General features: G+C 45.9%; 1 protein-coding gene across 4 annotated transcripts; it reads left to right on the plus strand.

Moving 5' to 3' along the window:
* Positions 1-13,998: 13,998 nt before the first annotated feature.
* Positions 13,999-22,270, plus strand: LOC142759842 (perilipin-3-like). Of its 4 annotated transcripts, none has more exons than XM_075862509.1 (8): positions 13,999-14,104; positions 14,300-14,387; positions 15,681-15,879; positions 17,176-17,258; positions 20,024-20,297; positions 20,775-20,911; positions 21,067-21,186; positions 21,741-22,270. In XM_075862509.1, the coding sequence occupies exons 2-8, from the start codon at positions 14,331-14,333 to the stop codon at positions 22,098-22,100; spliced, it is 1,230 nt and encodes a 409-aa protein (XP_075718624.1). In that variant the 5' UTR covers positions 13,999-14,104; positions 14,300-14,330; the 3' UTR covers positions 22,101-22,270. The 4 variants fall into 4 exon arrangements, with proteins under 4 accessions (XP_075718624.1, XP_075718598.1, XP_075718617.1 ...); XM_075862483.1 differs by having other exon boundaries at positions 14,001-14,104; positions 20,775-20,974; XM_075862502.1 differs by having other exon boundaries at positions 14,001-14,104; positions 15,684-15,879; positions 20,775-20,974.
* The last annotated feature ends 3,505 nt before the right edge of the window (positions 22,271-25,775 follow it).

The following is a 25,775-nucleotide window of genomic DNA, read 5'->3' on the forward strand; positions in this document are numbered from 1 at the left end:
CGGCTCTGCTCCGGGACTCCAGCTCTGGGCAAGCCCCTGACAGCACTGTGGCAGCATCTGCAGAGGGCACTGTGGCAGCATCTGCAGAGGGCACTGTGGCAGCATCTGCAGAGGGCACTGTGGCAGCATCTGCAGAGGGCACTGTGGCAGCATCTGCAGAGGGCACTGTGGCAGCATCTGCAGAGGGCACTGTGGCAGCATCTGCAGAGGGCACTGTGGCAGCATCTGCAGAGGGCACTGTGGCAGCATCTGCAGAGGGCACTGTGGCAGCATCTGCAGAGGGCACTGTGGCAGCATCTGCAGAGGGCACTGTGGCAGCATCTGCAGAGGGCACTGTGGCAGCATCTGCAGAGGGCACTGTGGCAGCATCTGCAGAGGGCACTGTGGCAGCATCTGCAGAGGGCACTGTGGCAGCATCTGCAGAGGGCACTGTGGCAACATCTGCAGAGGGCACTGTGGCAGCATCTGCAGAGGGCACTGTGGCAGCATCTGCAGAGGGCACTGTGGCAGCATCTGCAGAGGGCACTGTGGCAGCATCTGCAGAGGGCACTGTGGCAGCATCTGCAGAGGGCACTGTGGCAGCATCTGCAGAGGGCACTGTGGCAGCATCTGCAGAGGGCACTGTGGCAGCATCTGCAGAGGGCACTGTGGCAGCATCTGCAGAGGGCACTGTGGCAGCATCTGCAGAGGGCACTGTGGCAGCATCTGCAGAGGGCACTGTGGCAGCATCTGCAGAGGGCACTGTGGCAGCATCTAGAAAGGGGCTGCCCAATCTTGACATGTGTGCTAACTGAGCTGCCGGACTGCATTTAGCGATACTTAAACTGGAAAGCTGGATTGTTGAAATAAGCAAGTGGAGAAATATCTCATTTTAATCCTAGTGGTATTATAGTAATATAGTGTTATAGTAGTTCAAATAACTAATTGATTAACAATAATTTTGTATTGTATCAAATTTGAAAGTAATGCGGCCCATCAACTTCCCATTTTTTCTATATGCGGCCCACTTACCCGGCCGAGTTTGAGACGCCTAGCAGATGCTTGTCCATTTTACACGGACAGGCAGTAATACACTACAATACGTAAGTATTGCAGTGTATTATAATAGCGATCGGACGATCGCATAGTTAAGTCCCCTAGTGGGACCGGTGCAAAAAGTAAAAAAAGAAAGTTTAACAAAGTTAATAAGTAAAAAAGTGGCAAAAAATAAAAAAAACCTTTTTCCCCTTACAAACTGCTTTATTTAAAAAAAGGTTACACATTTAGTATCGCCGCGTCCGTAACGACCACAACTATAAAGTTATTACATTGTTTAACCCGCTCGGCAAAAATAAAAAACAATGCAAAAATTGCTGCTTTCTGATAATCCTGCCTGAAAAAAATGTGATCAAAAAGTCGCATCTACTCCAAAATGGTACCAATAAAAACTACAAGTCGTCACGCAAAAAAAAGGCCTCCTACAATTGAATCGGCAAACATAAAAACGTTACGGCTCTTCAAATATGGAGACACACATACAAATAATTTTGAGAAAATTGTGTCACGGTGTAAAAGTAGTAAAACATACAAAAACGATACAAATTTGGTATCGTTAAAATCGCAACAACCCACTGAATAAAGTTATTGTGTTACTTATACCACACGGTAAACGTCATAAATTTAGGACGCACAACAGTGTGGCGAAATTTCTGGTTTTTTCTATTACTCCCCAAAAAAAGTTAATAAAAGTTAATCAATAAATTCTATGTACTCCAAAATGGTGCTAATAAAAAAACACAACTTGTCCCGCAATAAGACCTTATACAGCTACACTACCATTCAAAAGTTTGGGGTCACCCAGACAATTTTGTGTTTTCCATGAAAACTCACACTTATATTTATCAAATGAGTTGCAAAATGACTAGAAAATATAGTCAAGACATTGACAAGGTTAGAAATAATGATTTTTATTTGAAATAATAATTTTCTCCTTCACTTTGCTTTCGTCAAAGAATGCTCCATTTGCAGCAATTACAGCATTGCAGACCTGTGGCATTCTAGCTGTTCATTTGCTGAGGTAATCGGAAAAAATTTCACCCCATGCTTCCAGAAGCCCCTCCCACAAGTTGGATTGGCTTGATGGGCACTTCTTGCGTTCCATACGGTCAAGCTGCTCCCACAACAGCTCTATGGGGTTAAGATCTGGTGACTGCGCTGGCCACTCCATTACAGATAGAATACCAGCTGCCTACTTCTTCCCTAAATAGTTCTTGCATAATTTGGAGGTGTGCTTTGGGTCATTGTCCTGTTGTAGGATGAAATTGGCTCCAATCAAGCACTATCCACAGGGTATGGCATTGCAAAATGGAGTGATAGCCTTACTTATTCAAAATCCCTTTTACCTTGTACAAATCTCCCACTTTACCAGCACCAAAGCAACCCCAGACCATCACATTACCTCCACCATGCTTGACAGATGGCGTCAGGCACTCTTCCAGCATCTTTTCAGTTGTTCTGCGTCTCACGAATGTTCTTCTGTGTGATCCAAACACCTCAAACTTCGATTCGTCTGTCCATAACACTTTTTTTCCAATCTTCCTCTGTCCAATATCTGTGTGCTTTTGCCCATATTAATCTTTTCCTTTTATTAGCCAGTCTCAGATATGGCTTTTTCTTTGCCACTCTGCCCTGAAGGCCAGCATCCACGAGTCGCCTCTTCACTGTAGACGTTGACACTGGCGTTTTGTGGGTACTATTTAATGAAGCTGCCAGTTCAGGACCTGTGAGCCGTCTTTCTCAAACTAGAGACTCTAATGTACTTGTCTTGTTGCTCAGTTGTGCAGCGGGGTCTCCCACTTATCTTTCTACTCTGGTTAGTGTTATGGCAGGAAGAAGGGGAAGGGGATAAGTGAGCCCTAATCTACCCACCGCCCTGTCCCTGCCTACTTGCAACGACCCGCCCTAGGCGACGGGGTACAACTGGGTGGCGGTCCCTACGCTGACTAAGTGCAAGGGAATACAAACAGGGAACAAGCAAGGGAAGGGGCAGTAGCCCACGGAACACAGTGAGGAAACCAGAGGTCAACGAGCCAATCAGAAACAGGATGGCACGAAGTATACGAACGCAGAGCAAGGAGCAGGAAGCAAGCCGGGGTCAGAGCGAAGCAGGATAAGCGAAAGCTGGAGCAAGGCTGAAGCAAGGCAGTAGCAGGCTGGAGCAGGGCCAGGAAACCAGGAAGAATCACAAGCAATGAGGAAGAGAAAACGGCAGGTATAAATGGACAGGGGGCGGAGCTGTCTCCGACTGACCAGGCCGCGATAGGCTCTCCCACTCCTGAGCCTGCCACCCTGATTGGTGGGAGCCGGAGTCAGTCTAAGAGGTCCGGCCTCAGGTGTCGATTGATTAATCCTGGTAGTATCCACAGACGTAGTGCCTGGCAGATCCTTTACAGTACCCCCCTTTTATGAGGGGCCACCGGACCCTTACTAAGAGGACCTGGTTTAGTGGGGAAGAGAAGGTGGAACCTCCTGACCAATACCCCAGCGTGAACATCTCGAGCAGGTACCCAAGTCCTCTCCTCCGGCCCGTATCCTCTCCAATGGACCAGGTACTGGAGAGAGCCCTGGATCATCCTACTGTCCACAATCTTGGCCACCTCGAATTCCACCCCCTCAGGGGTGAGAATGGGAACAGGAGGTTTCCTCGAGGGGGACCAGGACGGGGAGCAGCATTTAAGGAGGGAGGCATGAAAGACGTCGTGTATGCGAAAGGATGGGGGCAGCTCCAGACGGAAGGATACAGGGTTGAGGACTTCAATGACCTTATAAGGCCCAATAAATCGGGGAGCAAACTTCTTGGACGGGACCTTAAGGCGCAAGTTCCTAGACGACAACCACACCAGATCCCCGACGACAAACCGGGGGTTAGCAGAACGTCTTCTATCAGCCTGAATTTTTTGTACGCTCTGGGACGCCTCTAGGTTCTTCTGAACCTGGGCCCAGACTGTGCACAGTTCCCGATGAACGACCTCTACCTCGGGATTATTGGAACAACCAGGAGAAACGGAGGAGAACCGTGGATTAAACCCGAAATTACAGAAAAACGGGGAGACCCCTGACGAGTTACTGACCCGGTTATTCAGGGAAAATTCGGCGAGGGGAATGAATGAGACCCAATCAAATTGACAGTCAGAGATGAAACACCTTAAATATTGTTCCAGGGATTGATTAGTCCTCTCCGTTTGGCCATTAGTTTCGGGATGGAAGGCGGAGAAGGACAGATCAATCTCCAACTTTTTACAAAAGGCTCTCCAAAATAATGAAACAAATTGTACCCCTCTGTCAGAAACGATATTGACTGGGACCCCATGGAGACGCAGAATGTGTTTAACAAACAAAGAAGCTAACGTCTTGGCGTTAGGTAGTTTCTTAAGGGGCACAAAGTGGCACATCTTGCTGAAGCGGTCTACTACCACCCACACCACCGACTTGCCTTGAGATGGAGGCAAATCGGTGATAAAATCCATGGAGATATGGGTCCAAGGTCTCTGGGGAATGGGCAAAGAACGTAGTAAGCCCGCAGGTCGGGACCTGGGGGTCTTAGACCTAGCACAAACCTCACAAGCGGCGACGTAAGCCCTAACGTCTTTAGGCAACCCAGGCCACCAATAGTTTCTGGTAATGAGGTGTTTGGTACCCAAGATGCCAGGATGACCAGATAGTGCGGAGTCATGGTTTTCCCTAAGTACCCTTAGCCGGTATTGCAGGGGGACAAACAGCTTGTCCACAGTGAGGTTCCCGGGAGCTGAACCTTGATCAGCCGCAATATCAGAGACTAAATCAGAATCAGTGGCAGAAACGATTATACCAGGGGGTAAAATACAAGCAGGATCCTTCTCCGAAGGAGGATTGGCCATGAAACTACGCGACAGTGCATCAGCCTTAATATTTTTGGACCCAGCCCTATGTTATGGCAGGAAGAAGGGGAAGGGGATAAGTGAGCCCTAATCTACCCACCGCCCTGTCCCTGCCTACTTGCAACGACCCGCCCTAGGCGACGGGGTACAACTGGGTGGCGGTCCCTACGCTGACTAAGTGCAAGGGAATACAAACAGGGAACAAGCAAGGGAAGGGGCAGTAGCCCACGGAATACAGTGAGGAAACCAGAGGTCAACGAGCCAGTCAGAAACAGGATGGCACGAAGTATACGAACGCAGAGCAAGAAGCAAGCCGGGGTCAGAGCGAAGCAGGATAAGCGGAAGCTGAAGCAAGGCAGTAGCAGACTGGAGCAAGGCTGTAGCAGGGCCAGGAAACCAGGAAGAATCACAAGCAATGAGGAAGAGAAAACGGCAGGTATAAATGGACAGGGGGCGGCGCTAACTCCGACTGACCAGGCCGCGATAGGCTCTCCCACTCCTGAGCCTGCCACCCTGATTGGTGGGAGCCGGAGTCAGTCTAAGAGGTCCGGCCTCAGGTGTCGATTGATTAATCCTGGGAGTATCCACAGACGTAGTGCCTGGCAGATCCTTTACAGTTAGAGCCTGTTCGTGCTGTCCTCTGAAGGGAGCAGTACACACCGTTGTAGGAAATCTTCAGTTTCTTGGCAATTTCTCACATGGAATAGCCTTCATTTCTAAGAACAAGAATAGACTGTCGAGTTTCACATGAAAGCTCTCTTTTTCTAGCCATTTTGAGAGTTTAATCGAACCCACAAATGTAATGCTCCAGATTCTCAACTAGCTCAAAGGAAGGTCAGTTTTATAGCTCCTCTAAACCTCAAAACTGTTTACAGTGGTGCTAACATAATTGCACAAGAGTTTTCAAGTGTTTTCTAATCATCCATTAGCCTTCTAACACAGTTAGCAAACACAATGTACCATTAGAACAATGGAGTGATGGTTGCTGGAAATGGGCCTCTATACACCTATGTAGATATTGCATTAAAAACCAGATGTTTGCAGCTAGAATAGTCATTTAGCACATTAACAATGTATAGAGTGTATTTCTGACTAATTTAATGTTATCTTCATTGAAAAAAACTGTGCTTTTCTTGCAAAAATAAGGAAATTTCTAAGTGACCCTAAACTTTTGAACGGTAGTGTATGTCGACGCAAAAATAAAAAAGTTATAGCTCTTAGAATGAGACAATAGAAAAACTTAAAAAATAGCTTGGTCATTAAGGTTTAAAATAGGCTGGTCATTAACCCTTTAACGCTCAGCGACGTAATATTCCGTCGCGCTGACCGCCCTGTTCGCGCTCAGCGATGGAATATTATGTCGCAGGGAAAATGCATTGCCATTTCCCACCGGCGCGTGCACGAGCTGTGACAGCTGCTGTTTCCGACAGCAGGCTATCACAGCTCAATACGTCGGGACCTGTTGCGATGGTCCCACCTCAACGATCGCCACTTTCGGTCAATCAATGAGTAACTGTCCAATAGTGGCAATCGACGTCGTCTAAACTTCCTCTCCCTGACATCACATCCTGCCGCACCCGCCCTGAACGCCTCTGTTGGAGATAGCGAGGCGTTCAGAGCGGTTGTGAGAAGAGAGAGAGAGAAGAGCAAGTAAAAAATAAAAAAAAATAAAAAAAGTCTAAAAAACAACTTTTTTCGGCATCCCACCTATCCCATCCACTACCCAGTCCTGTACCCTTCCTCCTTGTGTTCCCCCCACGTTTTTGGTCAGTGATCTCCTATCACTGACCACTTCTTAGTCTTCAGGACCAATTCCACCTGCATCGGAACCTCGGGCAGAGCAGTAGAAGAAGGCAAGAGGGGTTGCTGGAAGTTGGGGGCCAGTCTAGGAAGCCGTCTCTCTTGTCGAACCTCTTGAGCTCTCTCTGAGTCTTATGTCCACTCGAGTAGCAAGTAGAATCAGGTCGTCCAACGTCCAAGGCAGCTGGTAGATCTCGAGCAGCAAGTTCGTCCTTGATCTCGGGCGATAGGCCATGCCAGAAGGATGCTACCAAGGCCTCATTGTTCCAGGACTGTTTTCCTGCCAGGGTCCGGAACTGGATGGTGTATTCGCCCACGGAAGCGTCCTCCTGGCGAAGGTTAAAGATAGCAGTGGCTGCCGACGAGACTCATCCAAGCTCCTGAACAGAATAACCGCACAAACCCCTGGAAGTCTCGGGTCCCTGTCGTTCCCAGATTGGATTCACCCACGCCAGCGCCTTTCCGGCAAGTAGAGACATAATGAAGGCGATCCTGGCTCCGTCCGAAGGAAATGCTCGGGCATGCAGAGTCAAGTGGATATGGCATTGGTTCAGAAACCCCCTGCACGTACTTGCGTCTCCATGAAACCGAGGTAGCAATGGCAGCGAGAACCGAGGATCCGAACCGGAGCTGCTAGGAGGTTTAGCAGGAGGATCGATCGGAGGAGCTTGAAGAGGAGCGGAGATGGAAGTAGCTAGCGCCCCTAGCTGCTGTGCCATAGAGTCTACTGCCAAAAGAAGTTGATCCTGTCGTTGTAATGACGGGTAAGGAGACGGACAAGTGAGCCCTAATCTTCCCGCAACCCAGTCCCTGCCTACTTGCACGGCCCGTCCTAGGCGACGGCGTACAACTGGGCGACGGTCCCTACACTCAATATGTGCACGACAGACAACACAAGACAGGGTACACAGGAGAGAGGGAAGTGGGGCAGTTGCCCACGGCAACACTGTGAGCAACAGGAGTAGTGAACGAGCCGAGTCAAACCAGGAGAGTACGTGGTAACAAAAGCAGAGCAGAAGAATAGTAGTAAATCAAGCAGGGTCAATATGGAGCAGGTCAAATGTAAGTAGCAGGAACAGCAGAGCCAGGAACCAGAGAGAATCACAGGCAAAGGACAAGCAGCAAATGAAGGTATACATAGACCAAGGGCTGGAGCTATAACCTTCTGGCCAGGCAGTGATAGGCTGGTAGGCTCAGGAGTGGGAGAACTTCCGTCAGAGGGAGAGGATCGATACGTTTACGAAAGCTGTGGTTTCAGTTTGACTTTCCGTTGCGGGGTTCACCCGACGGAAACCTCCCACGGAACCCCGGAATGGAAAGCCAACGCTGATGTGAACAGGCCCTAATCCTTCCCCATAAACCTGCCCCCGCTAATTAAAATAAATATATTATATAATGTATATAGCGCTGTATCCTGTATCTGTCAGGTCAGCGAGTCCTGCAGAATCGAGCTGTTACCAATCACATCTAAGTTCATAACTTAGATGTGATCGGTAATAGGCGACCTAATGGATTCAGGTCTCAGCGCTATATACAGCTGCTCTGTATACAGGATACAAAGCAGCTGTATCTCAAAAAGTACAAATCATTTTCAATAAAAAGTAATTAAAACTTGCACCAATCGCAGTAATAGATATCTTTATATATCATAGGGACATGTCCGAAGTTTTCATCGGTGGGGGACCGAGCACTGAGGCCCCCACCGATCGCTAAAACGAAGCAGCAGAAGTGCTCGGGTGAGCGCTATGCCGCTTCATTTATGATTGACTTTCAGCCGAGTGAGCGGTGTACGGACTCCTAGACTTTCTATTGAGCCCGTACACTGCTCCAAGGAAAGCCAAACAGAATTGAAGCGGCACACCGCTCACCCGAGCACTTCTGTTGCTTCGTTTTAGCGACTAGTGGGGGGTCTCAGTGTTCGGACCCCACTGATCAAAACTTCTGACATGTCAAAAGTTTTTTAAAAAGTTGTTACACTTTAAAGAGAATCTTTCACCTGCCCACAGATTTGCATTTGAGTGCAGCGTGTAATGGGGAGGGCTGCACAAACTCTGGGGCACTTTACATTTTTTTTTCTACCCTCTTTCCTTACTTAGATATCGGTGCCGTAATGTTTGGCGCCGATATTTAAATAACCCCATGAACTGCCAATGGGGCGGTAATTGACAAGGGGGCGTGTAACATCGCTGTGACACTGTCCAATCAGCTATGGACAATGTCAACAGCAAGAGCTGGAGAGAGGAGAGCATGTGCGCACGCACGCTCTCACTCTTCAGCTCTCGGCAGGCAAGTACAAGACTGTGATCTCAGGTGAGAGATCAGTCTTGTCGTCCTTGTCTGCCGAGAGCTAAAGAGTGAGAGCGTGCGTGCGCGCACAGCTCCGATGCCATGAAACAGAAGAAGAAGAATTCACACTCTTCTTCTGTTCCTTAGTGGTGGCGGAGCTGCGCGCTCGCGCGCACGCGCTGTCTGTCCAGCTCTTGCTCTGAAACTGTCTGTAGCTGATTGGACAGTGTCACAGCGATGTTACACGCCCCCTTGCCAATTACCTCCCCATTGACAGTTCAGGGGGTTATTTAAATATCGGGCACCAAATATTACAGCACCGATATCTAAATAACGAAGGTGGCTAGGAAAAATATGTAAAGTGCCCCAGAGTTTGTGCGGCCCTCCCCATTACATGCTGCACTCAGCTGCACATGTATGGGGAGGTGAAAGGTTCTCTTTAAAAGAAAGGTGTTATAATTTTTTTTATTTTATTTGATATGTTTTATTTTATGGGCCTAATTTTTCTAATTATTTTAATATGTTCCCGAAGGTAGCTATTTATTCATATGTCTGTGGGGGCAGCCAACTTTATTTTTATTTTTCATACTGCTAATTTTTGTTTTGCAGGTTCCGCTGGACCATTTGGACTACGTCGTAGATTCGTTGGACTACTTCGCTGATGTAAGCTTTTTTTCTTTTTTTTTTTTAATAAAATGGTTAAAGTGGATTTTGTGGAATAGTTGTCATTTCAATAAAATAAATTACTTTATCTCTGTTTTTTAATACTTCATTACCGCCTTAGTAATGGCTGCTGTCTGATCGAGAGCGTCCATTACTAAGAAGGGGCTTAGTGTTAGCCAGTAATAAGGCCGTCACTAACCCCTATTATTACCCCGGTACCCACCGCCACCAGGAGTACCGGAAAGAGCTGGGTACGATCCAGCACCCGACCATCTGAAGTGAAGGGTACTTGGGTGGCCGCAGGCTGGTACTATCAGGCTAGGAAGGGACGAAAACCATGGCCCTTCCCACCCTGGTGATGCTAGGCTGCTGCTGCATTATTGTATCTGGCTGGCTATGAAAAATGGAGGGGATCTCACGTAAATTTTTTTCAATTTATTTTTAAAAAATGACGAGGGGTTTCCCCAATTTTTCATAACCAGCCAGATACAATAAAGCAGCTGCAGCCTAGCATCCCCAGGGTGGGAAGGGCCACTTTTTTGGCCCTTCTCAGCCTGATAATACCAGCCTGCGGCCTAACAGTCGTTTCAGATGGCCAGGTACTGAATCGTACTCGACTCTTCCCGGTATCCCTGGCGGCAGTGGGAACCGGGGTAATAATAGGGGTTAGTGATAGCCTTTTTACTGGCTAATGCTAAGCCCCAGCCTTAGTAATTGAATGCTGTGAATCAGACCGCTGCCATTACTAAGGCCATAATAAAGTATTAAAAAAAAACAGACATAAGATTTTTTTTTATTGAAATCAAAACTCCCCCATGCAACCCTCTTTCACAATTTTTTTTTTTTAAAGTAGATCATTGAAGTAGTCCAATGAATCTACGACGTAGTCCAAACGGTCCAGCGGAACCTACCAAAAAAAAGTTAGCAGTATAAAATGTAAAAAAATAATTAATTTGCCACAATAGAAACCCCTGCTCCGCCGTTTGCTCTTGTAGGCCACAGCCTGGTTTAGGCCTGAGGCCTACAAGAAATCGGGAGCACGCTGATGACGTCAACTGCCCGGCACGATGACGTCACTGCATCATGCTGACCACGCCGGGCCACTGAACTCGGTTAAAAATCATAAGTCAATTAGGTAATAAAAAGGGGGCATAGAAGATGTTAAACCATTTTCAATGTTAATGCTGCGTTGCTGATCTATGATACTAAATTAATACAGTAAAAAGAGTTCTTTAAATCTTCTCTATACATTAACCCCTTAATGACCGGGCCATTTTGCACGTTAATGACCAAGGATTATTTTTTGTTTTTTCACGGTCGCATTCCAAGAGTCGTAACTTTTTTTTTATTCCGTCAACATAGCCGTATAAGGGCTTGTTTTTTGCGGGACGAGTTGTATTTGTAATTGCACCATTTTTAGATGCTTATAACATATTCATTAACTTTTATTAACTTTATTTTAGGAGAGAATTGAAAATAAGCAGCTATTCCAGCATTAATTTTCACGTTATAAATTTACGCCGTTTACTATGCAGCGTAAATAACATGTTAACTTTATTCTATGGGTCGGCACGATTACGGGGATACCAAATATGTATAGGTTTTATATGTTTTTCCTACGTTTGCACAATAAAAACCCTTTTAGAAAAAAATTACTTGTTTTTGCATCGCCGCATTCCAAGAGCCGTAACGTTTGTATTTTTCCGTCGATGTGGCCGTATGGGGGCTTGATTTTTGCGGGACAATGTGTCGTTTTCATTAGTACTATTTTGGGGTATATAGGACTTATAGATTAACTTTTATTTTATTTTTTATGGGGGAAATGGGAGAAAAGAGAGAATTTTGCCGTTGTTTTTTGCGTTTTTTTGGACGCCGTTCATCCGGCGGTTTAATTAATGTGTTCATTTTATTGGTCAAGTTGTTACGATCGCGGGGATACCATATATGTTTATGTGTGATTTGTTTTGACAGTTTTACTAAATAAAACCACTTTTTGGGCCAAAAAAGTAGTTTTATTTGACTTTGACTGTAATTTTTTTTTTTTTTATTCACAAACTTTATTTAACGGATTGTCATTTTTTTTTTAAGTCCCATCAGGACACTTCACTATGCGATCTGTTGATCGCATATATAATGCTTTGGTATACTTAGTATACCAAAGCATTATTGCCTGTCAGTGTAAAACTGACAGGCAACCTATTAGGTCATGCCTCCGGCATCGCCTAACAGGCAGATGCTGAAGACAGACCTGGGGGTCTTTGTTAGACCCCCGGCTGTCATGGAAACCCGACGGCGACCCGCGATTTGTTTGCGGGGGCGCCGATGGGGTGACAGAGGGAGCTCCCTCCCTCTGTCAAACACATTAAATGCCGCTGTCACTATTGACAGCGGCATTTAATGGGTTAAACTGCCGTAATCGGAGCGCGCTTCGATTCCGGCAGTTGCAGCAGGAGCCAGGCTGTGTATAACAGCCGTGCTCCTGCCGCTGATCGCGTGGGTACGCTGTCAGTACCCGCGCGATCACAGGACGGATATATCCGTCCTCCTGCGCGAACTAGCAGCTGCTGAGGACGGATATATCCGTCCTTCGGCGTTAAGGAGTTAAACAGCACTTTACAAATAAACAACAAATGTTTTCCTATTTATTTATTTTTTTATATATTGCGTGTTTGATGTGTAAAGGTAGTAATGAGAAAACTCTGATAGATTGGGGGGGGGGGCGCCTTTTTATAGTTCGCCTCAGGCAGCAGAGGGGCTAGGTTCACCCCTGCGTGTATGCTACTTCGAGTATCTGCCTGATCATTTACCCAGGTACTCATATCCGAGAGACTGTTATTGACTGTTGTTTGGCCAGCTACTTCTCCGCTACGGCGGAGCTGCCGAGTGGGTCCACATACCCTACAGCCGTGACAGTATGCCAGTAATAATAAATCTCCCCCAATGTTTTCTGATTGGAAATGCATAATAATTAGCAAAAAAAAATATCCAGAAGTATAATTTATGGAATTCATGGCTTTCTATGTTTGCCTGTCAAACAATACACATGTACACCACATTATATGTTTTTTACAGACATCAATGGCAGACGTATTCAACTGCATGCCCCACAATCCCATTTGTTTTTGCTGCACAGGATAGTGTACATATTTTTCTTGCCAAAGAAAAATTAATAAAACAAAATCTAATTGTATGACTAATATGTGTTGAAAGGGGCCTATGTAGGTTGTATAAGGGCCTACGCAGCACACTACACTATTGTTTCAGTGAAAAAAAACGGAAACCTAGCGGAACAGAAGCAAACTGAAACCCAAAATATAGAATTGAAATAAAACGATACTTTCCTTTCATCTGTTCATCTTTTCCACTGACGGAACAGATGAACAGAAAGCCCAAACGGAAGGCAAACACTGATGTGAACAGGCCCTAACAACATGGACATATATACAGAACCATAACATAGTTAATGGCGACTTGGTACTATACATGCATAGTTTACTTGGAGTTAAGGGGTTAAAAGGGATAGTCCCAGGTGAATTGCGGCCCCATTCATTTCTATGGGGTCATTCACACGACCATAGTTTTTACGGTCCGTGCACGGCCCGGGAGCCCGCACCGCAGAAAGAACAGACCTGTCTTATTACGGCCGTGTTCTGCGGTCCGGGCTCATTGAAAATAATGGCCGCGGCCATGTCCCGCGATTTGCGGACGGCTCGCAGCTGACAGTCTGCAGCCGGCCGACCCGAAAATCACGGCCGTGCACGCGGCTACGGTCGTGTGCATGAGCCCTTAAGGTTCATTTACACGTGCAGATATTCGCATTAGCGACCTTTGATACGATTGCTGTAAGCGATCATATAGCGATTACGGACACGTATTTACACAGTTTATCATCTCAATATATATTAATATGTATCGTTTGGTCGCCTATTTAACACTGTCACACATCTGCTATCAATAAACGATTCATGTTTATAAACCACAATGTCAGAACGACCAAGAATTATTTTTCTGTTCGTATAAACGATTATTTGTACGCTCAAGGAGCGTTCTATCGCTAGTCGTTCAGTCGCTACACCTATTCGCAGTAAGCGATTATCGTGCGGTGGAATCTGTTGGTGTAAATAGGGCTCATGTGGAGAACATGACTGGAGGTCATAGACAAACTGTAACATAAAAACTGGTGCTAAAGTGGAGTAGTTGCTAATAGTAACCAATCCAATCCCAGTTCTCATTGGTGCAATGTATAAGGTGCGACCTGATTGGCGTTTTTCCTTGAACTACATTTTATAAATCTTCCCAAATATTCACGACAGAAACTTTCCATAGCCGAGCACGTGGTAGTTTGCCCAGTCCGTCCCCCTGATAACCCCGCCCTCATGGGGCTGGCGCGACGTCACCGCCTCTTTAAATAGCGGCCAAGTGCAGGGAGGTGAAGCGCACTGAGGCGGACCACTTGTTCGGTGAGTGAAGGGCGGGCTGAGGGGCACGGGGTCACCTGTGCGGGCGCTAAGTTTGTTGCCTCTGGATGGAGAAGGTTTTTCCCGTGTCTCTGTCATGGCGGTGGATATACCGTTGTGTTCGGTTTTCTGTGTAGCGGCGCCTTTGCTTTGATGTCTTGCGTTCACTTTCTACGTGTTCTTGCTCTCTGTCCTCAGGTTGAATACCAGCTGCAAATCTCCTGGCATCATGTCAACAAACGGAACGGAACCCTCTGCCCAGGTGGATGAGACTCCCGAGCAACAGGTGACATGTGGTGACTGGACTTTGACGTTCTATTATCTCCGCTGGCCGCTACTAGTGATCATGTTCTGTGCCGATAACCGCGTGCCCTTTGCGTCTTAGGGCTATGTAAGACTGTGGTGTGTACATTAGGTCATTGATGGAGAACCGGTTACTCTGAATCGTGCTCTGCCTTCTTATTCCGTCTGGAAATGTGGCTAATGTGGCAGCTGCTGTTCACCTTGTCGGTGGGGAAGTAATTTTACACACACCCTATTGGCAAGGGGAATGAGACCACCCAGTTTATAACTTATTCATCCACCTCCAGGAGTTCAAAGAAAATCTTCAGGGGGGGAATAAAATTACTGCCCCACATTCCAGTATCTCTTGGCATGAACTGCCCCCCCTCAGGGCATGAAGAGCCATTGGAAACAGGTGTTGGTGAGATGCCCCTCTTGCAACTATTAGGACCCCTGATTTAATATAACTCTCTGGGTATGGTTAAGGACTGTCCAGTTCAGGTCCCTTTCCAGATATTTGGGTGATCTGTGTCCCCTGTTCAGAATCCTCATCTCTTGGCCAGAGTGGTCTAGGCGTCTCTTGCTCTGGGTTCTGCATTAGACGACCCACTGATAGATGCTGTATAATGCTTAAAGGGGCTTCCCAGACCCTAAAAATTGATAGCCTATCCTCGGGATAGGCCATCAATAGCTGATAGGTTGGGGTCTAACTGTTGGACCCCACCGATTAGCTGTTTTGAAGGGGCTGCAGCGCTCGTACGAGCACAGTTTCCCTTTCATTTCTAGTTACTCACTGAATTGTTGACACGAACGTAGCGGTGATACCCAGGTATTGCGGCCTGTTCAATGTGGGAATGCAATACTGTGAACGGGTGCGGTGTCGGTGATTCATAGTGTGAGCAAGTAAGGAAATGAAGGGGAAGCAGCGCTTGTATGAGTGCTGTGGCCCCTTCAAAACATCTGATTGGCGGGGGTCCCGATAGTCGGACCCTGACCCATCAGCTATTGATGGCCTATCTTGAGGATAGGCCATCAATTTTCAGGGGCTGGAAAACACCTTTTTATTTTCCCTCTGGCACTGCAGGGAAATGTAACACTTTAAAGTTTGCCCAGAGATTACTGTATTTCTGGGGGTGCCCACACGTGGACATTCTGTGATCAGCTTATTGTCAGGGACCCTTCTAACAAGTGGGGTCGTCTGCAGTGGCCCTTCCCTCTAATAAAATAAGTGAGATGCGTTCTAGGGAATGGTTGTTTCCCCTTTAGTCAGAAGTGTTCACGATCTACTTGTCTACAGCAGAATGTGGTGGGACGTGTTACACATCTACCTCTTGTCAGCTCTGCATGCAGTGTGGTGAGTGCGGCCTACAATTCTACTAAGGATAGTCACCCGTACATCCGCGACGTTTGTCATGTTGCTGAGAAAGGAGCAAAGACCTTAACTGATGCTGCAGTAACTGGATCAAAGCCTCTTCTAAGCCGACTGGAGCCGCAAAGTGAGTATATTTAACAAAACCTTTTTATTTTTCCCCTCCTGTTAAGCGTGTGCCTGGTCTTATGGGCTATTAACACCCTTTGCACTTTTTAAAAAAAGAAACAAGTGCTACCTAGATGTAAAATTAAGCAACGGTAATTACCTCTATTGAAATTGTCCTACCGTTGTGCTGCTGTAGAGTAACACTCTCTAAGGCCCCATGCACACGAATGTAAAAAAGCCCGTAATTACGGGCCCATAGACTTCTATCGGCCATGGGTACCTTCCCGTATGCTTACGGGAAGGTGCCCGGGCTGTTGAAAAATATAGAACATGTCCTATTTTAGGCCGTAATTACGGCACAGGCAGGCCCATAGAAGTCTATGGGGCTCCCGTAATTACGGGTGGCTTTGTGTGTGCACCCTAAATTACGGGAGCGTTGCTAGGCGACGTCAAGGGATTCCCCTGTCTGGAGGCTCATGCCTGATTTGAATTTTTGAATAAAGAGAAAATTGGTCCGTAAATACGGGTTAAAAATGTGTGACAAAGGACCTGTGTTTACGGGAGGGAAAAAAAATACGGTCGTGTGCATGGGGCCTTACTGACCTCTGGGGGGGGCCCCACTGATCCTGAGAATGAAGGGGCTGCAGCACTGATTTAGAACTGCATCTCCTTCTACACTTTCCCTACATTCTGGGTTGCTAGGGCACTGCTGTGCAGGGAAAAACTGATGGGAATACCACTTTAAGTAGATTGTGCCGTGTCAGACAACAGCTGTTGGCCAAACAATCTCCCTGCCCCATAAAAATACTTTCTGTGATCTGCTATGTCGGTATCTTGTGTGTGTATAGATATGTTTCTCGCAGCCACTTATCTCCTGGAAAGTAAGGATCAGGGCAGATTGAAACCCCACATGCCCAATCATTACCCCCTGAAAGAGGCTGAACCGATAGTCTGCCCCTATAGCTGGTGGCAGTATCCACTAACCACAGACCAATTGCTTCGATCCACGTTAAACAAAAGCTGTCTCTTGGTATTACCCAGTCTTACAGCCGTGTGTCTTAGTTGGAGTGGACAGCACCCTCAAGAGGATCTTTGGTGGACCTGGCATGCCTCTGCTTTACACTGACAGCTGATGAATTTCAATGGAAACCATGTAATTCTTAATTTCCCAATTAGTGGCATCCCGGCAGCAGGACACCCTGGTCTTTTTTATTTTTCTCCCCGTAAGGATATGGGATTGTCCAATCGGACATCACCTCCACTTCAAGAACCCCATTAATAAAAATAAAGCCAAAACCTCTGCCTTTCTTCTTAGTTGCAACTGCTAATGAACTTGCCTGCAAAGGTTTAGACAAACTGGAATCAACACTGCCTATACTTCACCAGCCAACTGAGAAGGTAAGTGCGAACTGCTCAATTCTCTTATGCCCTCAGGGTTATAGGTTTTCTGTTACAAAGTAACTGCAGAAAACGGACTCATCCTTGCACTTGCTCACAGTGGCATTGTATGGGCACTAACAGGGCACACTGGTGCTATCTATGTAGGCACTATCTACACAGCTCTGGGGTTTTCAGGTGGTTAGGACAAAGCTCTTTTTTTTTTTTTTGGATGGACATTCTGCTACAGAAGAGCCTTTCATGCTTACCCCGTCTCTCCCGACGTCCGCTCCAGCCTCCCTGGATGACGTTACAGGCCATGTGACGCTTCAGCCTGTGATCTGCATTCAATTGGGATGCAACGTCATCCCAGGAGGCCGGACTGCCGGAAAGTGGGTGTTCTGGCTAAGTTTTATTCTTCTGGCATGGTGTTGTTTTCCAGTGTAAATGCTGCGATTACGCTGCAGAAGTTGCAATGCTTGGCTTTCTGTCACAGGTTTTTCATCCTCATTGAATTCAATGGAGAACCTGCAACGTAAAATCAGCATAAATTCACATGCTCCGGAATTAAATTCCACAAGTCAAGTTCTTGTTTTTTTTCTGTTTCCACAGCAGTGGCATGTGATACTAAATCTCAGCCACTCTGCTGCTACTGTAAACGCTTCAGAAATCCTGCAGAGTTTACGCTACGAGGGAACCCAGCCTAAATGGCAGTTTATTTTGTTTTTTTTCTTTCTACCACGTCGTGTGAATATAGCCTTCTAGCCCTCTTTACTCTCCCGTCACAGCGATCCAGGCTGACGGGGAGAAGACTGTGTTTAAACCAATCTAGAATTAAAAGCCTCAAGTCGTCAGAGTAAAAATAGTTGTGATATTCCAAACAGTTTCAAAGATATAATCATTAAAGAAGCTCATATCTGAAATTGAAAATTTGAACTGGCCACAGGGGCATCAATGACCCTTTGTCACCAGTCGTGAACCATATTCACAGTGCGGGTTTTAAAAACTTAGTTAACTTTCTTTATACTCCGCCCCCCCCTTTAGGGTCCATTGACACTGCAGTTTTATTTTCTTTACCACTATTTGGTGCCTTATGTGCAGCAGCATTTTTACAACAGCATTGCAAAAACTCACCAAATTGTGGTTTTTCTTTTTCCAACCACAGTGGACTTAGAAATAACTCCTGGATTTGGCAAAACTGCCATGTGTGAATTGGCCTTATAGTGGCCTGTTTTCCCGCATGGTTCTTAACGTGTTTCTGCACTACGACATAATAGCACGTCGTGGTGCGGGGGTGATCTCACCTGTGGAGCCTGTTCTGTATACAGCGGGTGTCAGCTGTGCATTACAGCTGATACCTGGGACTAACTGGCAGGAACAGTGATCGCTCTGCCTGTTTAACCCCTTAAATGCTGTGAGCAATCCAGTGACTGCTTCTTGTGCTCTTCCTGTAATTACAAAAGCATTTATCAATGACCGCTCTATTAGCAGACCTATTTGGAGACTAGTCAGTTAGGCTGGCTTCACACTTAGGGGAAATACAGACGGACGTTGCGTTTTTGCGCGCGCAAACCACGCTGCGTTTTGCGCGCGCAAAAACCATTGACAGCTGCGTGTCATCCGTGTCTGATGCGCGGCTGCGTGATTTTCGCGTAGCCGCCATCAGAGATGAGGCTAGTCGACGGCCGTCACTGTCCAAGGTGCTGAAAGAGCTAACTCAGCACCCTTGACAGTGAATGCCGAACACATCCTATCGAAAAACCTGTTAGAAAAAAAGAAAGTTCGTACTTACCGAGAACTTCCCGGCCGTTGCCTTGGTGACGCGCCTCTGGACATCGGGCCCCACCTCCCTGGATGACGCGCCAGTCCATGTGACCGCTGCAGCCTGTGATTGGCTGGAGCTGTCACTTGGACTGAATTGTCATCCCGGGAGGTCAGACTGGAGGAAGAAGCCGGGAGTTAGCGGTAAGTCAGAACTTAGTTTTTTTTCTACAGGTTCATGTATATTGGGATCGAAGTCACTGTCCATGGTGCTGAAACAGTTTAACTCTCTCAGCACCATGGACAGTGACTATCTCCTGACGTCGCGTACCGATAATTTTTTTTGCCGAGTTCGTCCGAACCCGGTGAAGTTCGGTTCGCTTGTCCGGCTTCGCTCATCTCAAAGACACTCCGTTTGGATGGTCGGAAACAGAAAAGCACGTGGTGCTTTTCTGTTTACATTCATCAATTTGACAGCTGGTGCGCTGTTTCAGTCGGTTCGCACGGAAGTTCTTCTGTGCAACCTGCGTGGTTTTCACGTACCCATTGACTTCAATGGGTGCGTGATGCGCGAAATACGCAGAGTTATTGAACTTTTTGCGCAGCAGACAAACGCTGCGCAAAAAGCACGGACTGTCTGTACTGCCCCATAGACTTGTATTGGTCCATGCGTGCCGCGTGAAAACCACGCGGCCCGCACGGACCGAATACACGCTCGTGTGAATCCCCCCCCCTTGTTTTGTCTTACTGTGGCTGTTTTTTTTTTTTTTTCAGAAACTCATGCTCCTCAACTAGTTTATCAATCAAAAACAAAAAATTTTGACATGCAACAAAGTGTAAACTTAGCCTTTAGTTGGGGGGGGGGGGGCTGGTTAATCTGAGTAACATTCTATTATCGAGTTTAACCACGATATCTCTAGGTTTCAGAGCCGCAATAAGAAAGTGCTAAACTTGCAATGCGCTCGACATAATAACTTCAGCAACAGTGGTCTGGATATGCTAAATGAGACTTTGTCTTTGTTCAGGTTGTGTCTGACACAAAGGAGCTGGTGACTGGAGCTCGTGATACTGTAGTTGGTACGGTGACTGGTGCCCGTGATACTGTCACAAGTGCAGTGTCTGGTATAATGGGCATGGCAGCTGGTGCAGTACAGGGAAGCATGGACGTGACTCGGTCTGTAGTCTCATCAGTGATGGACACGCATGTAGGGCAGTTTGTAACCAGCAGCCTGGATACAGTCTTGGGGAAGTCTGAGGAGTGGGCCGATCACTACCTTCCTATGACAGATGAAGAGCTGTGTGAGTAACTGGAGGTTTTCCCATGTAACGTACTTGTCCCATTTCTGTTATTTGCTTGCAGTGTAATGTTTGTATGCAGTATCTTTGTTAGCAGGGAAATCAGGGACTAGTTTGAGAATTATATATATTTTTTTCTCCCCATCCTGTAATGTTTGTTGCAGTTTTCAAATGTGGAGTAAGTTCTACATAAGAAGCTGCATAATGCTCACTAACATTGTACGCTGACCTCTATTCTGTAACTAACATGTCACCTCAACCCAGAAAACCAAGCATTACAAACATGTCTGCTCCAGGCAGCTGTACTTCTAACAATGCGATATAAACCACCACAATCAAGACTAAGGCTATGGAAAGTATCAGTAGCCCATGCTAATGAATTAGATTGCCGCTCTCCCTCTCGTCACATTGTACAGTTGTTGCTATGGGAAAGTCTCCTATTTTACACGAGGTCCTGACTATTGAATGATTTATCCACAGCTGAACTTGCCTCCACTGTAGAGGGATTTGAAGTAACTCCACTTCAACAACAAAGGGAACAGCAGAGTTACTATGTTCGTTTGGGTTCTTTGTCTTCTCGTCTGCGTCATCGAGCATACCAGCATTCTCTGGGCAAGGTGAGGAGTGCCCAGATCACCACTGTGGCAACTCTAGCACAGCTTCACCAAACTATTGACCTGGTAGGATTCTGTATTGTTAGAAGAAAAATCTAAATGTTGTTCTACTGTAGTTTCTAAAGAGATTTATATCATATATTTTTTTTGTTGCAAAGATGGAAACAGTCAAGCAGAGCGTTCATGGTGGCCAAGAGAAACTGCACCAGCTGTGGCTGGAATGGAGTCTCAAGCAATCGGGAACCACATCTGAAGATGTGGAGACTGAACCTGAACAGGTGATGAATTTGAAGGTTGAACAGTGTGGAATATGTATATATTTTTTTTCCATTATATGTTCTGTGGTAAAATGCCAGTTTCTGCTGCAGTTTGCTGTTGCAGGTTTTTACCCCCCCCCCACCCCATCAAGTTCAATGGGTAAAACACATGCTAATTATCATGTTTTGGCTGAGCTAGTGGATGGAGCCTAGCGATCACGTCTGCCATACGTTGGGGAGCAGGTTACAGAACACCCTCAAACTGCAGCAACATGGAGGGCGTGTGTGGCTGTGACTCCAGCAATGGGTTGGGTAGTACTTGCCAGAAGCTGCAGCCACATATGTTCCTCTGGCTCTCACCCTGCTCCATCTTCTCCCTCTATGGGCAGCATGATCCTCCAATGAGCTGATGGCCCATCTTGTTTTGAGGAGATAGTAAAAGCAGTAACTTGTGAGTGATGAGAGGAGCCTAGTAAGTGGAGAGATAATTACATAGTCTTATATTCGCATGTACTACTGATTTACGCAAAGTTTGTGTACAAGACATGATGGTGACCATTTATTTTTTTTTGCAGCCTTTGGATTCTCGAGTGTTATCCATGACCCGTATGCTGACCAAGCAAATACAAACTACTTGCTTTAGTCTGGTCTCCGGGGCACAGGGTCTTCCAGCCAACATACAGGACCGAATGCAACAACTCCGGCAAACTGCTCAGGACCTTCATGCTTCCTTCTCCTCTGCTCACTCACTTGGAGATATTTCTGCAGGAATTCTGACACAAAGCAGAGAACGAGCCGCAAAAGTCCATGACCACGTGAATGAGCTTTTAAGCTATGTGGTGGCAAATACTCCCTTGACGTGGCTGGTAGGCCCTTTTGCCCCTCAGCTGGTTGAACTTCCAGAAACACCTGAAGAACCTGAGAGGCGGCAATAAGTAATCTGTTGCCCCAAATGTATGCACTTAATCTTGGTCTGAGGTAGGACTTGTCTTTGTGAGGCTTCTACAGTATGGCTGATCGCTCTGCTTTAGAACTAGTGCTTGGGTATCGACTCCACATTGTTCTTGTACTGTTATGCCAATTTATAAAATGTACTTTGCAGTCACTTTGGATTTGTCTGTAGTTTCTTCTAGTGTAACTGACCAGGCTTATTCTGCAGGTAGGGCTTACACTACCATTGGGCTAGTAACTAAACTCCTCACACAGCCTTTCTGAATGGTTCCGTTCACACCACACTTGGACAGTACAGTTGTGGTTTTTACTTGTTGGCGCTTAAATAGTATTTTGGTATACATTAAACGTATGCAGAAAAATGGCTTTTGTGAACAATGTGCTACACCAGTACCAGCTGTAAAACCACAGTAAACTGTCTCTTGGCCTCGCATATTGTGGCTGAGCCACAGGAATTGCTGTGAGGGTACCCTAACACTCGGGGCTTAGACGAACGTGCTATACATCAGTGAAACGCGCGTGGTTGTCACGCGCCTTGCACGGACCTATGTTAGTTTTTGGTTTTTTACACGCAGCTGGTAGCCACTGCCTGAAATTGACAACATGTCCTATATTTGTGCGTTTCTCGTGCATCACGCACCCATTGAAGTCAATGGGTGTGTGAAAATCACACGGAAGCACTTCTGTGTGATTCGCGCAAGAGCAGTAAAGTGTGAATGAAAAGCACCACGTGATTTTCTGTTCACAAACATAGTGTCATAATGGCAGCTGCGCAAAAATCACGCAGCCACGCATCATATGGTTATGACACATGGAGCTGTTCAGTACCTTTTTGCGCGTGCAAAACAGTCTCGTGTAAATCCGGCCTCAAAGTAATGTATTAATTAATCAGTCCATAGAATTTCTATTCCCCGATCTCAGCAAAGTGAATTATTTTTTTTTTTTCTGGCTTTAGATGAAGTGGAAGACACCTTGCAATGTGCTTACACTTTTGATATGCAGTAATGGTAAGGTTCTTCACCAGACTGCTGCTACGAAGGTGGAAGCATTAACATTACTATTCTCTGGAATTAACCCCTTTAGGACACAGCCTGTTTTGGCCTTGTGGACTTTTTATTTAACTTTATTATTTTTTTTATCTGGCCGAGTAATGTGGTAACTTTGGAATGATTTCACCTATCTAAGATTCTGAGTCCTCTCACAGCACATTGTGCTTGGTTAGTGGAAAAATGCAGTTAATTCAATATTTGTTAAAAAATAAATTTAGATAGTTTGCCAAAAATTAGCATTTTTCTAAATTTAAATGTCTGCTTGTAAAATAGATGGTAATAGCACAAAATAGTTACAAGTTAACGTTTCCCATATTCCTTCTTAGATTAAAAAAAACATGCAAACCATTTCTCTAGGGTTAGAACTTTAGCAGCAATTTCTCATTTTCAAGACTTTCCAAAGGCTATATTTTTCCAGGGACCAGTTCAGTTCTGACGTGGTTTTTGAGGACCTTTCTATATTAAAGTCTCCATAAATCAGCCAATTTTAAAAACTGCACCCCTTAAAGTCTTTAACTGCATTAACAAATTTTCTTAACCCCTTCGGTGTTTCACTGGAAATAAAGCAAAGTAGAGGGGAAATTTACAAATTGAATTTGTGTATAAGAATTTTCTGTAACACAGGTTTAACCAGAAAAATATTAAATATTTATTGCACAGATTCTGCAGTTTAGAAATATCCCATGTTTAACCCTAGTGTGCTAATGGACTGATACCCCAGTCTCAGAAGCAAATCCAGATAGTGGATTTTATTTTTTTGGCACCATGTGCAGTTTAAAAACCCGAACCGTGAGGGACAACACTACCTTTAACCCCTTAATGACTGGGCCTGTTTGGGCCTTAATGACCAAGCCAGATTTGTTAAATCTGGTATGTGTGACTATCAGCAAATAACTCTGATAAAGTTTTGAATATCCAAGTAATTCTGACGTTGTTTTTTCGTCATATGTTGTACTTTATTTTAGTGGTAAAAGTAGACTGATACGATTTGCGGAAATTAATAAAAAAATAGAAATTTTTTTTTTGTAAATTATCATTTATCCCTATTTTTAACGGCAATATGTCACATACACAGTACATTTATTTTTTATTTCAAGAGCACTTGTGGGGTCCATGTTCTGAATAGACAGATGTGGGCTCCTGCACAATAAACAGTATTCATTTGTGAGTGATCAAGTCCTGGATTTAATTGTCCAAGAAATGTATAAAAAAAATCAAAGGGGAAATTTAGTTTTACAGTCTGAAATAAATACACCTCCCCGTGAGAATCCCTCCCTCCCTTGGAAAGCTCAGAAATGAAAATAAAATATGAATAAATGAAATTGACTCCCTAAAAAGAATCCCCCCCCCCCCCCACCCCACCCTTTTTGGTGTTCCCTAAATGATAGATAAAATTAATAATTAGAAACGGTGTGGTAGGTCTCAAAACAGGGGTAGTTGCACAGGCCTGGATTTGAAGGGCACATTCCCTCCTCCTTCCGTGTTTACTGCACACCCGGCATCGCCTTTGGGGGTATTCCTTACTCAGTGGCAGGGACGGGGTGAAGGAAGTGGCGCTCAGTGAGCCTTTTGACATTCTCTGACTCAAAGGAGTCTCCAGGTGCGGGGGAGGCAAACAGGAGGTGCTCTATAATTTTCTCCCGATACTGGAGGAAACTGAGCGTTCCCTGGGTCTTGTACAGCACATAGCTGTTGTAAGTGGCCATCTGGATAAGGTAGATCGCTACCTTTTTTTACCAGGCCCTAGTTTTGCGCTTGACCAGGTACGGTTGTAGGACCTGGTCAGATAGATCAACTCCCCCCCATGAACTTGTTATAGTCCACCACGCAGACCGGTTTCCTCTTATCAGAGGTAGCGCCCCTCTCTCTCACTGCCACTGTGGTGTCCTCGTGCACGGTGGAGAGCATGTACATGTCCTTTTTGTCACTCAATTTTATTGCGAGCAACTGGTCACTGGTGAATGAGAGTGACGCACCCCTTACTAGTCGCCTGGACACCAGCTGTTGAGGGAAGCCAACTCTATTTTTTCGTACCGTCCCACAGGCCCCTGTATTCGCAGCATGGAGAGACTTATACAGGGGGACACTGGTGTAATAATTGTCAGTGTACACATGGTACCCTTTCTGTAGGAATGGCACCATGAGTTCCCAGACAATTTTCCCACTAATGCCAATATCCTCTGGGCATCCTGGGGGATTAAGGTGGCGGTCCCTGCCCTCATAAATGAAAAAGGCACAGGTGTAGCCCGTTGTGCTCTCGCACACCTTATAGAGTTTCACTCCGTATCGGGCTCTTTTGGAGGGGATATATTGGCGAAACGATAGACGGCCCTTAAAGGCCATAAGGGACTCGTCTACCGCTATTTTTTGTCCAGGGGTGTACAAATTTAGAAAAGACTCAGATAGGAGGGAGATGAGGGGTCTCAACTTGTTGAGGCGATCATGGCCTGGGTCACAACTTGGGGGGATTTGGGAGTTGTCCGAGAAGTGCATGAAGCGCATTAGCGTCTCATAGCGCGTTCGGGTCATGACAGCAGCAAATACAGGGGTGCTATGGATAGCGCTAGTAGCCCAGTAAGAGCGGATAGAAGGTTTTTTTACTATCCCCAT

The sequence above is a fragment of the Rhinoderma darwinii genome, chromosome 1, assembly GCF_050947455.1.
Source record: "Rhinoderma darwinii isolate aRhiDar2 chromosome 1, aRhiDar2.hap1, whole genome shotgun sequence".
Classification (NCBI taxonomy): Eukaryota; Metazoa; Chordata; class Amphibia; order Anura; family Rhinodermatidae; genus Rhinoderma; species Rhinoderma darwinii.

Bases quoted from the DNA above. Each gene is read 5' to 3' on its own strand.
- LOC142759842 (XM_075862483.1), top strand. From the start codon at position 14,331: ATGTCAACAAACGGAACGGAACCCTCTGCCCAGGTGGATGAGACTCCC. The intron at 15,880-17,175 runs GTGAGTATATTT...CTTTCTTCTTAG, and splicing joins AAGCCGACTGGAGCCGCAAA to TTGCAACTGCTAATGAACTT. The intron at 20,298-20,774 runs GTGAGTAACTGG...ATTTATCCACAG, and splicing joins TATGACAGATGAAGAGCTGT to CTGAACTTGCCTCCACTGTA.